This window comes from Mustela nigripes, chromosome 3 (assembly GCF_022355385.1).
Source record: "Mustela nigripes isolate SB6536 chromosome 3, MUSNIG.SB6536, whole genome shotgun sequence".
NCBI classification, from domain to species: Eukaryota; Metazoa; Chordata; class Mammalia; order Carnivora; family Mustelidae; genus Mustela; species Mustela nigripes.
Window position 1 is genome coordinate 79,785,697 of NC_081559.1, and position 14,963 is coordinate 79,800,659.

At 37.1% G+C, this 14,963-nt stretch overlaps 1 protein-coding gene across 1 annotated transcript in view; it reads left to right on the top strand.

The window, feature by feature from the left end:
- Positions 1 to 11,447: 11,447 nt before the first annotated feature.
- Positions 11,448 to 14,963, top strand: part of FSIP2 (fibrous sheath interacting protein 2) — a 91,970-nt gene continuing 88,454 nt past the window's right edge. The window contains exons 1-2 of the mRNA XM_059395494.1: positions 11,448 to 11,546; positions 11,889 to 12,014. Coding sequence (XP_059251477.1) covers positions 11,448 to 11,546; positions 11,889 to 12,014 — 225 coding nt within the window. The remainder of the gene's footprint in view (positions 11,547 to 11,888; positions 12,015 to 14,963) is intronic.

The following is a 14,963-nucleotide window of genomic DNA, read 5'->3' on the forward strand; positions in this document are numbered from 1 at the left end:
CAATGCCCAAAGTTTTATGGTGGTTGATCATATAAGTACCTGCTGCCTAGTACATACCAAATATCCAGACTCCCACACAGAAAGCATGCATAAACCACATTGGTTTTATAAGCAGTCTAGGCACAGTGAACCAGTGTTATCAGTTCTTGAACAGTCAACTGCCAAATTCCCCAATCCCAGTCAAGAGGGAACCTTTCAAGCAGACTTTGTTTTTTAAAAATACCAATCTCAGGTCTACTGCATTAACTCTCTTATGCATAGTCAGGCTGACAAGTTCAGTGCTATTTTTAATTTGGAATACATTTTAGGCCAAATATATACGTATGTTTATTACAATTACTAAATTTTGCATTGATTTAAAAAAAAAACAATTTTTACATTGTTTTGCAATTAGTCCATAATAAGCAACTTGGCCACTACTTTCATTTTACTTATCCCATAAGCTTATGTAAGTTTTAAAATAACAGAAAATTATCCAGTGATTTTGCTTAAAGTCAGCAGAGTAAAGGTTTCAAAAACAAAACAAAACAAAACAAAAAACCAGAAAAGAATCTCTATTGTTTCTGAAACAAAGAACATTAGAAAAACTAATTCTAGCCATTTCTTAAAACCACAATCTATGAGAAAGGATTATCCAGGATAAAAAGAAGACACTAACAGCAGGCATATACCTTATCAAGTCTCTGTTTGTGGGAAGATAAATCAGTGTAACTGCTTTGAAGGAAACAACACTATCTATAAGACATATAGATGAAATCAACACACTTTCAATCCAGAAATCTATGTAAAAGGATGCTCATTATAGAATTTTTGAAACAGAAAAAAATCTAGAAACTCATAAATAGGAGACTAATTTTAAAAACTATAGCAATTACAGCATTAAATAGGACTTTATGCAGTTCAACTTTTTAATAAAATCAGAATATGCACAGCACCTGCAATGTTAGCATCTAAACTAACACAATAAGCAATTACTAAAGCTATAGTGATTGGAAGTTCAATCTTTACGTTCAGCAAGTTTAAATCCATTCATATGTGATTTTTGAAACTTTATTTATTCATTGAAAATATTGCTTGCTGACAAAACTTTCTCAAACGCTACAGTTGAATGTACAAGTCAAGTCACTGAATTGCCAATACAACAAAGATAACCACATGTTTGAAGGCTGCAATGTGCCAGAAATTCACTGAAAAAAAAAAAAAAATACAACTAAACAAAACTCATGCAACAAACATCTGAGAATCTGGACACTTCTTATCAGTATTTTTGAAGTGTGTCATTAACATCTTAAGACAAGTGTATCAAAACCTTGGCATGATTTAATATCAAGTCATCGATTTTATTTTGCCAACATCAGAAAGTTATGTTTACAACGCTAATGCTTGGTCTGCTTAATTTGACTTAAGAGTTTAGTATGACTCAACATTAAAAGCTCACACTATCCTGCAACTAATAACTTCACAAATACAGTGACATTCAACATTCAAGTGCCAGTGTTTTTATATTGTCTTTTGGTCACGTTTCTTTAAATTTTCAAAGAATCACTTTTAGGCTCACAAAAATAAACATTTTTCAAAATATTTAAATTAAATTAAAAAATTAAATCAGTGTACTCATATGGAATGATCTTCAAAATATATCAGTTAAACATGGAACATGTGGAACTCTAAACACTAAATGCTTGATAATATAAATTTGTATATGTTGGGGAGGAAGAATTTCCTCCGCCCTTCAAAATCCTTCTAGCTGGACTAAGAATCAAATTGACATGAGACATATTAATGGGGGAAAATCAAATTTAGTAGCATAGGTATGGGGAATCCACACAAATATGGAAATTCCAAAGTGGGGCAACATGATGCTTACCTGAACTAAAAAGAGGATAGGGGCCTGAAAATTTAAAGGTGAGAAAGATCATTAGGAAGGTAAAAGGAGATGCTTAGAAACCAAAGGTTGACTATTATTGAGATAAAGTTTCTTAGGTATAGAGGAATCTCCGTTAATAGCTTTCTTCCTGGTACAGACAGCTGAGGGGGAGGTAAGAGCTTTTCCTGAATCTGCTGTGTCTCGATTGCTTTTAACTCAAAATAATGTTCATGCCAAAGTGGCTCACTGAGCAGAGGGGCTTCCCTTGGCCCCTATACATATATATATATAATGACACACAGAATACTGTTGTTTGATTCTAGGTTGAAAGACTTAGCATCTGGCAATAAGGGTAAATTATTTTACTTTACATTGCTTTGATTTTTACCCATACATGTTATTACTTTACCATTATAAAATTCTGCCTTCTGTGCTTCTGAGGGACACCAAAATGATTAAATCAATTATTAGAAGGGTGAAATTTGAGGACTTCCATAGAAATCAATATGTCCTACACCTTAAGATAATGTAAAGGGTCAAACTGATAACTCAGACTTAAAGGACTCAAACATCTTACTAAAAATCAAGTTTTACTAATAATTCCAAGAATACAGGTAATTATAGGCACAGGTGGAACCAAGAGGTCCAGGACCCCTAGTGCAGTTCCCCAAGTTCTATCATATTGCATCAGAAGCACATGTTACCCCTGGGGATAAAAATATATGTTTATAAAAAATTAAAAAATAAAATATTTTAAAAATAAATAAATAAATAAATATGATTATCCTAAAAAAAAAAAAAAAAGAAGCACATGTTAATAGAGGAGATTTTTAGGAGGTTTGCAGTTACTTACTTTACTTTCATATAACCCACTCAGCTTACGAGACACTTATATTTCATATTGAGAGGGTTGTATTGATTATGTAACGTTTTTCAACCAGGCATTATCCATAACTCTATATATTACAGTTTATCATTAACAATTCTAGACAATAAGGTGCATCCTGCTAAAAGAATTCCATATAAAGTCTCTTCTGTAGCAAAAACCTTTGTTGTTTCTGGGCCAGTAAGATTGCCATCAGTATGTTTATAAGGGGATTAGCTCAGGTAACTTGCCATCTTTCATTCCCTGGAGCACCCCCAGTAAAAGAAGAGACTGTATTACAGACCTGTAACTTAACTTCTTTCTTTTCATATGAGAAGCTACCTTGGACATACTATCAAACATATTCACACTGAAATGAGAAGAGTGGTGGTTAAATCTTAAGAGCCAAGAAAGAAATTAGAATTTAATCCAGAATGTATTCTGGATTAAATTCATCTGTATTAAGAACAGAAAATGACTAAAATAGATAAAAGTAAAATCTTTTTTTAAGATTTTATTTATTTGACAGATGGAGATTACAAGTAGGCAGAGAGGTAAGCAGAGTGGTGGGGGAAGCAGACTCCCTGCTGAGCAGAGAGCCCGATGCGGGGCTCTATCCCAGGACCCTGAGATCATGACCTGAGCTGAAGGCAGAGGCTTATTAACCCACTGAGCCACCCAGGTGCCCCAGTAAACACAAATTTTGATTAACAGATATATGGGATCATAGTGAATTACTGTAGTATAGAGTTTAGAGATTATATCTTTAACAACTGAGATAGAATTAAGAAGAGAAATTGGTACATTAATCCTGCCCCTCATGTTTTATTCAAGTTCTGTCATGGTCATAATGGTACACAGTATAGATAATGAAGTCAGTACCATGTGGTGGTTTTATTGTTGGTTTTCTATTATTCTCCCTAATTTTATACTAGTGCAGTACAATGTGAGAAGTACATAAGTGCACAGTTTGTCAAGGTTCAAGGGTAGAGAGAACTGGAGAAAGGTGGTCAAAAGGTACAAAGTTCCAGTTATAAGATAATATAAGATAACCATTATAATTATAATTTATAAGATAATATAAGATAACCAGGGATATAATATACAACATGATGACTATAGTTAACACTGCATGTAATATATAGGAAAGTTGCTAAGTAAGTAAATCCTAGAGTTCTCATCACAGGAATTTTTTTTCTTTGTTTCTTTTCCCTTTTTATTGTATCTACATGAGATGATGAATGCTAACTAAACTTACTGCAGAAATCATTTCACAATATATGTAAATCAAACTATCATGCTGTATGCCTTAAACTATTACCATGATATATGTCAACTGTATCTCAATAAAACTGAGGAAAAAGATTTAAGATGTAAGAAATTATTTTAAAAATGATGAGGAGAAAAATAATTGCTTACCTATTAAGAATTCCTTAAAACAAAGCCAATTTCAAAGTTTTATGAGGACAGGCAAATTAATTTTTCCAAGCCCAAATTTCCTCTTTGTAATAACTGTCTTACATGTTGATGAAAGGTTTTCATGATACACACCTTGCTAACTACCTAACACAATGAATGGTAGGTACACTGTAAGCATTAGTTTTCTATGGTTATGTAATAAATTGTTCCCAAATTTAACAGCTTAAAACATCAGACACATTTTGTATCTCATAGTTCCTATGCCACAGAAATCTGGGCATAGTTTAACTGTTTACATCTAGTACAAGGTCTCTCAGAAGACTGTAGTCAAACTGTTGGCCAGGGATGATATTTTAAAAACAAATTTCAGTTACTTGACTAATAGAGTAAAAATATTGACAAACCATAAGTGACTCTTAATCTCACAAAACAAACTGAGGGTTGCTGGGGGGAGGGGGGTTGGGAGAAGGGGGTGGGATTATGGACATTGGGGAGGGTATGTGCTTTGGTGAGTGCTGTGAAGTGTGTAAACCTGGTGATTCACAGACCTGTACCCCTGGGGATAAAAATATATGTTTATAAAAAATAAAAAAAAATTTTAAAAATTTATTTTACTGAATAAAACTTTTCAACAATTTCAAAAAAATTTCCCCCAAAACACCAAATGTATTCATCATAATCCCATTAGTAACAGTGATTAAGATTGTGAGGGCAATGTATTCCAATAATCAAAATGAAAAGAAAAAAATCTTAATTATCAAAAAGTCCAGTCTCTCAATGTCTCTATGATTTTAAGCTAGAAGACAGGGTACTGTGCCTCGTACTACACTGAGCAGGGCAGATTGCCCACTATTAAAATTAATCATGCCCTCATTCACCATGATCAAGTGTGATTTATCCCTGAGATGCATGGATGATTCAACATATGCAAATCAATCAGTGTGACACATCACATTGACAGAATGAAATAAAAGAACCAAATGATCGCCTCAATAAACACCTAAAAATCATTCAACAAAATTCAATATTCATTCATGATAAAAACTCAACAAATTAGGCACTGAAGGAATATACTTGACATAATAAATGTTATCTATGACAAGACCACAGCTAACATTATACTCAATGGCAGAAGGATGAAAGCTTCTCCTCTAAGATCAGGAACAAGACAAGGATGCCCACTCTCATCATTCCTATTCACCATAGTACCAGAAGTCATAGCTAAAGCAATCAGAAAAGAAAAGGTATCAGAATTGGAAAGAAAAAAGCATAAATGTATCTATTTGCAGGTGACATGATTTTATATACAGAAAATTCTAAAGACTCCACCAAAAAAGTGTTATGTCTAATCAATGAAGTCAATAAATTTGCATTATAAAAAATTAATACATAAAAATTAGAGCATTTCTATATACTAACAATGAAATTTCTGAAAAAGTAATTTAACAACTAATATCATTTACAGTAGCAACAAAAACAATAAAATAATTAGAAAATTTAAGTAAAGAATAAAAGATCTCTACACTGGAAATACAATAGTACATTGATAAAAAATAGAAGACATAAATAAATGAAAAGATATCACATGTTCATTGATTGGAAGAATTGATGCTATTAAAATGTCAATACTACTGGAAAGCCATATGTAGATTCAATACAAGCCTTATCAAGATTCCAACAGCATTTTTTTTAAGTAGAAAAAAACTCTTTTAAAAATTATATGAAACCACAAAAGACTCAAAATAGCCACAAAAATCCTGAGAAAGAAGAACAAAGCAGGAAGTATCACACACTTCCTGATTTCAAGCTATGGTATAAAGCCATAGTTATCAAAACAGTATGGTACTGAAATAATAACAAATAGGCCATCAGAAGAGAACTGAGGGCCCAGAAATAAATCTAAACATATAAAGTCAACTAATACTTGACAAGGAAGCCAACAATACTCAATGGAGAAAAGAGAGTCTTTTCCATAACTGGTCCTGGAATAACTGAATATTCACAAGTACATGAATAAAACTCGAACCCATATCTTATATACTCACAAAAATTAACTCAAAATGGAAGACCTGAAACCATGAAAGTCCTAGGAAAAAACTAAAGAAACAAAGCTCCTTGACATGGATCTTAGTAATGATATTTTGGCTATGACACCTGAAAAATAAGCAACAAAATAAAAAATAAAGTGGGGCTACATCAAACTAAAAAATTTCTGCATAGCAAAAGAAACCATCAACAACAACCTACAGAATGGGAAAAAATATTTGCAAACAGTATTATCTATTAAAGGGTTAATGTGCAAAATACAAAGAATACCTATAACCGAGCAGCAGAAAAACCAAATAACCCAATTTAAAAATGGGCAGAGGACCTGAATAGACATCTCTCCAAAGAAGACACAAAAGGCCAAGAGTAACATGAAAAGATGTTCAATATCACTGCCATAAGGGAAATGCAAATTAAAACCACAATGAGGTATTAAATCACATCTGTGAAAATGGCTACTAACAAAAAGACAAGGAATAACAAATGCTGGTATGGTTATGGAGAAAAAAGAACCCTGTACACTCATGGTGGAATTGTAAATTAGTATAGCCACTACGGAAAAACAATATGCAAGATCCTCAAATAATCAAAAACAGAACTACCTAGGATCCAGCCATTCTTCTGAAAATATATCCAAAGGTAACAAAAAAACTAACTCAAATATCTGCACCACCAAATGTACTACAGTATTATGTACAATAACCAAGACATGGAAACATCCTAAATGTCCATCAATGGATCAATGGATGAATGGATCTCTTTCTCTCTCTCTCTCTCTCTCTCTCACACACACACACACAGAGGAATATTATGTTGTCAGAAAAAAAAATGAAAATGCTACCATTTGCAATAGCATGAATATGCCTTGAAGGCATTATGCTTAGTGAAATAAGTCAGACAGATAAAGACAAATACTGTATGATCTCTCTTATATGTGGGATCTAAAACAAACAAAACAAAAAACACAAAACTCATAGAAAAAGAGATCAGTCTTGTAGTTACCAGAGATAAGGGCAAAGGGAATTAGAGAAAGGTAGTCAAAAGGTACAAACTTCCAGTTTTAAGATAAATAAATACTAAAGATGTAATATACCACATGATGACTATGGCTAACATTGCCAGAGAACACACAGCTAACACTATATAGAAAAGTTGTTAAGACAATTTTCCTAAGAGTTCTTATCACAAGGAGAAATTTTTCCCCTTTATTCTTTTCCTTTATTTATTATATCTATATGAGAAGATGGATGTTAGCTGAACCTACTGCGGTGATCATTTCAACCCAATCAAACCATCATACTGTATGCCTTCAACTTATACAGTATTATGTCAATTATTTCTCAATAAAACTGGGGGATATCTTTAAATTAATTAATTAATAATTTCCCTATTAATGCTACTCAGTCAAAATGATGCTAATAATTAAACTGTCATTGATTGAGCATTTCTATAGACCATGCATTTTGCTAAGTGCTTTTATAAATTTAACTCATTTAATAGTCCTATAAGTTAACATTATACAAATTTCATTACTTTTTATTTAATATTTCACAATGATTTATTTGTGCTGCCACCAGAAACACATATATTGAGAATATATGAATAAATATCCCAACCAATATTTAATTTGGTCCCCTTCTTTCTGCATAGTCTGCACCATTTAACAAATCAGGAATCTGTATTCAGTGTCAGCTTTTCATCAAGATAAGTATAATATTTTCTAAAACAATGCAAATATAAAATATTTAAATGGGTGAAATACTAGCAAAGAGATATACCTTATAATATTAAAAAGATACTGTGCAGTCCTTGCCAGATGTGTGTGTGTGTGTGTTTGTATGTGGGTGTGGGTGCATGTGCACACACTATTTAGCAATGACTAAAAGGTAATCAGGAAATCAGCCTGAGTGCCTAATAAGCACTGGGCACTGTTGACCCAGGGGATCCAAAAAATGTAACTCCATCAAAAGCACCTAGAGTCTTATTGGGAGCATAAGACCCAAAGAGAGTCATCAAGTAACGAGAGATAAGAGCCAGGCAATATAAAAATCAGGGGCTAATTTGTTCTGCTGTAAAGGCAGTGCTGTATTAATAATGATAGGGGCAAAACTTCTCTTAATAGATTTTTTTAATATAAATTTTCATTTTTTCTTTTGGAAAGATGACAATTACTTAAAAAAATCTAAAGCATTAGTAAATAAGATACTTTACAGAAATACAGGAAAACAGTTAACATTTGATAAGTTATGTATCTTGAGAGGATGGGTTACTTTAATATTTGAGTCAGTTTTGTCAGCAATATAAGAAGTAATGTTTAATCAGAGGCAGTAACTAATCAGAAGCTAAGTAAGCTTTTACCTGGCAGAAACAGACCACTTCAGAAAGCATATGAGGGTGATACTTATTTATTCTTTTTGCCTACCTTTACTGAATCAATTATGGGAGGTTAGATAATTTTATTCTATCTAAGTTTTGAAATCATTTAGAAACCATACACATCATGATGACTCTGATATTTATAATTTTTGCTATTTCTAGACAGATTCTCATTTTAAGTCTTCTGTCTAATCAATAACCTAATAAAGCCTTTTTGACATATCAATATATCAAACCTCCTCCATTTGCAGGATATTCTGTAACTTTTTGTACTTGGTTGAATGGTGTCCCCCCCAAAATTTAGTCCACTCAGAACCTGACTATGACTATTACTTAGAAATAGAGAATCATCGGCATCCTTAGAAAATGTTACACTAGTGAAGATTTGCACCAAAGCACACTAATGTTCATCCCCTCTTGATGCTGGAAACCCCAAGACGTCCATGTAAAAAAAGTATGATCTAAATACCTAGAATATGAAAAGAACATCTGGAGAGAGTGTTCCAGCAATCCCAACCATTACAGCCATCCCAGCTGAGGCCCTGGACACGTGGCTAAAACCATCCTAGATGATCCAGCTCAAGCTGAGTCAACTCTGACTAAAAGAAATGTCAGCGAACTCAAGGTTGTAAGAAATAATCATTATTTAAAGCCATTAAATTTTGTGAATGGTTTGTTATGAAGGAAAGGGCAAGATTGCCTCTGAAAAGAACCCAAAGTTTGTAAAATTTCAAACACATCCTCCTCTGTCATCTCCAAGAATACAACAAATACTTCTTTATACATACACAGCCAGAGAAAGATCTGAAAACACTACATGCTGGATTTGAAGTGGAGGACAGGGAAGCTTCTAGAAGCCATAAAGAGGAAGGACACAGATTGTGTCCTACAGTCTCCAGAAGAATGCAGCCTTGTCAACACCTTGATTCCAGCAAAATGGGATTCATTTCAGACTGCTGACATTAATTATTGTAAGATAATACCTTTGTGTTGTTTCAAGCCACTAAGATTGTGGCAATTTGTTACAGCAGCAAGAGAAAAATAATACAGGGACCAAGTCTCGGAGGCTGTTACATGCTTTGTGTTATTTTTTTTTTAAGATTTTATTTATTTGACAGACAGAGATCACAAGTAGGCAGAGAGGCAGGCAGAGAGAGAGGGGGGAGGAGGCTCCCTGCCAAGCAGAGAGCTGGATGTGGGGCTCAATCCCAGGACCGTGGGATCATGACCCCAGCTGAAGGCAGAGGCTTAACCCACTGAGCCACCCAGGCGCCCCATGCTTTGTGTTATCATATGGCAACCAGGGTTTACTAAAAGGGAGATAGATGGCATCAGAAAATATTTTGATAAAAGACGGACTGTTGGGTAAAAGGAGGCAGAGATGAGGCTGTGGTGATCACACAGACAAAAAAATGATGAGCGGCTTAACTGGGGGAGTAGTGTACAGACGGCGGCGAGGAGAGGACCAATTGATTTCAGTGATAAAATCAGTAGGACAAAGAGATCAACTGAATGTGGGGGAATAATGGAAAAGGGAAGTATCCAGTATTATCTCACAGTTTCCAGCTTGGGTAGATCCTGATAGTGTCATTGAGATAGGAAATGAAGAATAGGACCTTAGTTTTGTACTGTTTTAGTGACAGGTAGATTGAGATTTGAGCACACTGAATTTGTAATGACTGTGAGAGTGCGGGCAGTGGACGATATCCCAAGGACTATATCCCAATTTTAAATTTAGGAGTCCCATGCACTCATATGCAAAACAAACAGAACAGACGGAAAACTAGTGCCCTAAGAAACGGTCTCTGGGGCCATGATTTAATAATAACTATCATTCTTCTTTAACCTTTGGAAAACAGAGGTCCTTATTGGCAAGGCTGTTACAAAGACTCAATGTGGTTAGCTCCGTATCTGGAGTTAGTAAATTCTCAGTAAAGAGTAGATATTTCTACTCAATGTCCCCGAAATAAGAAACAACAACAATGGGTTGAGTGATCTTAAGAGTCTCAGTCCACACTGCTGACAAACCAGGTACATTCAGTAAGCTCAAAGTACTCTCTAGGTGGCTCCTTGAAGGAAGAAGGGGCCCCATTTTACTCACTGCCATATTCCCAGAGCCCCCTTTGAATGACTGGCTCCGAGGAGTCAGGCGTGCGCTGACAGGAGAAAGGGGGATCTAGGAGAAAGCAAGGGAGGCCGAGAGCAGGGAGCAGGAGAAAGAGAAGAGAGCTAGAAAGGAAAGAGGGAAACTACAGGAGGGAGGAGGCCAGGAGAAAGGCAGAGCAGAGCCCCCAGAGGAAGCCGAAGTACAGTTATGTGGACCTGGAGTGGAAAGAGGGCGTGGGAGCCTGTGTCGGGGGTGACCACAATCTCTATACGGGGCACAGATAGAAAACCAGGCCTTTGCCCCTAGAATGGGCTCTCCAGTCACTCCTGGATTTTTAACGATGTTTTTTGCCTCCCCCCGCCCCCCACCCGGGCCAAACCAGAGCTCCTTGGAGGCCAGGGCAGATTAGCCAGCTACCCTCCCGCAAAGGTTTCAAAGTTCGGATTTGGGGTGTGTACGTCTGAGAGGAGCTGGTTTCTGAGAGAAATCAGATTTCGACTGTGGCCCTCGCCGACCAGGCCCCTAGGGCTGATTTCCCCACATCCGGGGCGCTGCAGGCCCAAGCCCTGCGGACCAGCCCTCGGGAGGGCACCCCCTTTCGGGGGCCCCCAAGTTCGGACGCTGGAACGCCGCGAGGGTGAGGCCTCGCGGAGGCGGGGTACTGGCCATTCCGGGTCCAGTCGCAACGGAGGGACGACGACGGGGAAAGGGGTGCGAGGGAAGGAGACCTGGGCGGGCGGAGCGGGGAAGAAGGGCCCAGGCCGGCGATGGAGCTGTACCTCAGCGCCTGTTCCAAGGCTGCCAACGTCGCTGCCTCCAAGACGGCCACCAGCAGCCTGGCCACGGACAGCCAGCAATGCGGAGACGTGAGTGGCAGCTAGCCTGGCGTCGTGGTGCTCCGCCAGGCTTCCCGCCCTCTAGGGCCGGGGCAGGGAGAGCCGCAGACCCCTCGCGCGCTTCCTAACCGCCCGCTTCTGGCGCCCTCGTGCGGGCGGCGGGTGGCAGTGCTCTCGGCCCGCTCTGGCCGCAACTGGCTGCGGGGCCTTGGCGAAGCGGGTGACCCGGGAAGCGGGAGGAGGTCTTCAGGGCTGTCTGGGAGGGCGCGACCCTTTGGCCCTGACTGTATAACTCTTGACTGGAGTAGGAGCAGATTGGCCTAATACCTAATACTAAAAGGAAAGGCCAAACTCTCCAATTGCATCTGACAGGGCGTGCACAAAACCCACTTACCAGGGGTCGGAGCGGGTCAACTACTGGATCTGCCTCTCGGGGTCAAGCTGCCTCTGATCCCAGGAAGCAAAACTTTATATTATACTACGAAGTTAAGTGAAAAGGTAAAGTAATTTTTAATGGTCTTATGTTGGTTTTCTTGGCTCTTTCCTACTTGCCGTTAGATACAAAGCCCACTAGGGGAATTTGCACTACCATGCACGGGAAAAAAATAACCAGCCCCTCACCTAACCTAGGATGGATACCAAGCAACTTCATCTAGTAGAGTTTGCACAGTATCTTGGGCTAGAAAGTTTAGATTCTTAGTTATGTCTTAATTCATAACTTACAGAACCACATTAACTTTTCTTTACAATAGCTGTGTGTATACCTATTTAGTGAGGTTTTGTTAAAAAACATTTGGTTGAAAGGTAAAAGCTTATTGGTGCTAGTTGGGCATTTAATTGTGTTATGATTTCAACCAATAATAACTTGGACAAAACCTGCATTACAGAATACTTTTCTGGGATTTTGTTAGGACTGCATTCTATTTCATACATTCAGTGAGAAAACAGTGACGTTGAAATAAGTTAACATGTTTAGTACTTAACTACTGACTCCATGATTCACCCCAACCTCCTCATCCAGCCTTTTCTCTAATCGAGAGCCTCAGCATCTTCCACCTGGGGACTCTTATGCCATGTAAAAGACATACCACGTTACTATTTCTGTGCCTTTCTTCATCTTGCTTTCCAAACAGACATATTGTCTCCTCTTCTGCCCAATCTGTGAATCTGAACCATCTTTCAAGGTTCTTTCTGAGCTATTACAGCTCCCAGTTAGCTTACATTTCCTTAAAATTTGCATTGCCCTTGGTTTGTGTAATTTTACTCAACACTATAATTTTATTATTATAATTTTATAATGTAAATCACACTGGGGTATAGTGTGCCTGCCTCAAACTTTCATGTTTTTAGTCCTCAGCATTACCTAGACCCTTAAACATCCCCAGCCTTTGACTCAGTGCTAATGCTGAAGGAGATTCAACACATTCTTTTTTTGAGTGGTTGTTTTGATCAGTAGTTCAAAAAATTTTATAGGAAAGAATTCTGAGTGACCCTTCTGCCCTCCTTCTATCTATGATGTCATCAGAAATTAGTAGCGTCCCTTGGTATTTGATACTTGCCTAATAAATATGATTACTCAAACTTTTGTTTCTGAGAAATATATAATTCCCCCTTGTTTTACTACAATAGAGCAAGCTAATGAAAAATAGGCCACCTTACACTGTTTGGCTAAGTCACATCCAAACAAACTAGCTTTTCTAAACTATGCTTGAAATCTCTTCAGGGTATAAACTTAGCCCTGTCTTTTGTCTGCTTAGTCAAATATATTGTTTGCTGAATTACCATTTCTGTCAAATATTAATTTGCTTGTCAACTACTTTTTTAAAAGATGTTCTCTCTATTTTTATTACATTTATTCCCCCAAAACTATCTTTATGTAATCATAATCAAGCACCAGACTACTTCCCTGAAGACTGACTTTGGGAGATCTTCTTTTTCTTTCAGTACAATCTCAAAAAAGAGATGGTTTATGTTTACACTTTAAAGTTTTTTTTTTTTTTTTTAAAAGAAACCAACCACTTTAATTGACAAAGGGATGCACACGCTGGTTCTAATGAATGGATATGTCTAAAAGATGTTCCTTGTTTACACACCAGTAGCCCAAGTTTGGTCCTGAGAAACATAATGCCCTCACAGCTAAAGTTCAACAGCTAAGAGATATTGACAGCTAAATGTCAACATCTTTAAAGAAAAAAAAAATCAATCCATTCTTGAGTCACGATTGTTGATTGTTCCCCTTGCAAGAAAGGTATGGGCTTTGTACCTGGTCTTACTGAATTCAAGACACTGTCCTAAGAGATTCTTCTCTTGGCCTTCTCAGGGAAGCATTAGTAATGAGGGGATTCTGTTATACGATGTACATCCTTGGAAGAGATTGAAGCCTTGCGTTAAGCAAGAAGTCAGAAACTTATCAAGGAAGCTTTTAAATGGAAAAGGAAAGCTGGCATCCTGTCATATTCCTGCAGTCTGCCGCTTTGCCCACATATGAACCATCCTCCCACCTATAGCTTGAGGGGGTTCTTTTGAGGGTCCCACCTAGCCAGGCTCCTTAGTGTTCAGAATCTGACAGAGAGGTGGCTCCTGCCAGACTGAACACAGAGGTCACAAACTGGTACGTGCAGCCAGACCTGAATTGGTGAACAATGCGTAGGAACTATCAGGGGAACTGAATATCTGCCAGCAGGGCAGGTGCTCTCGGGTTTGCCACGTCTTCCACACATTCCAGTTGTCTTTCCCTTGAGCCGAGTACTTTTTGACTGTACTTTAGACTAACTTACACTTCTCTGGCCAGGAAAAATTAAAGGAATGTGAAAAGAAAGAAAAAAGAAAAGAAAGAACACAAAATATTAGGACAGCTTCCACACCTACTTCATCCTCCACTTTTTCCCTTTCAGAAGTTCCCCCAAATCCATTATCACCATCCTGCAATTGGAAAACGGGCTGAAACACACACACACACACACCACCACCACCACCACCACCACCACCACACAAACCCACCTCACTTTGGTAATGTTTTAATTTACAAATGGATGAGATAATTCAGCTGTTTCCTCTAAGGTAACAGATAGATAAACATGACTATTAGCTGATATTTTCTTTCGTTTACAGGCTAATGACTACTGTATAAGGTTGTATGTGGTCTTTACACATATAAAGAAACTTCAATCCTTATCAATATCTTTTATAATTGGTTCTTCAATATGTTGAACTTTATAATACAGACCTTGATTTTTTTTTTTCCCTGACTGTACCACTCTCAAAGACCACTGGATTTCTTGCCTTAAATAAGACCCTAATACAAAATAACCTTTATTCATTATATTTAATATCTAAGTTTTACTTCTACTTTTTTGGCTAAAGTTGTTTCCAGGAATCCTGGTGAAAGACTTTCTTAATTTTATTCATTTTCAGATTATTGGTATATAATAATCATAATTACTATTT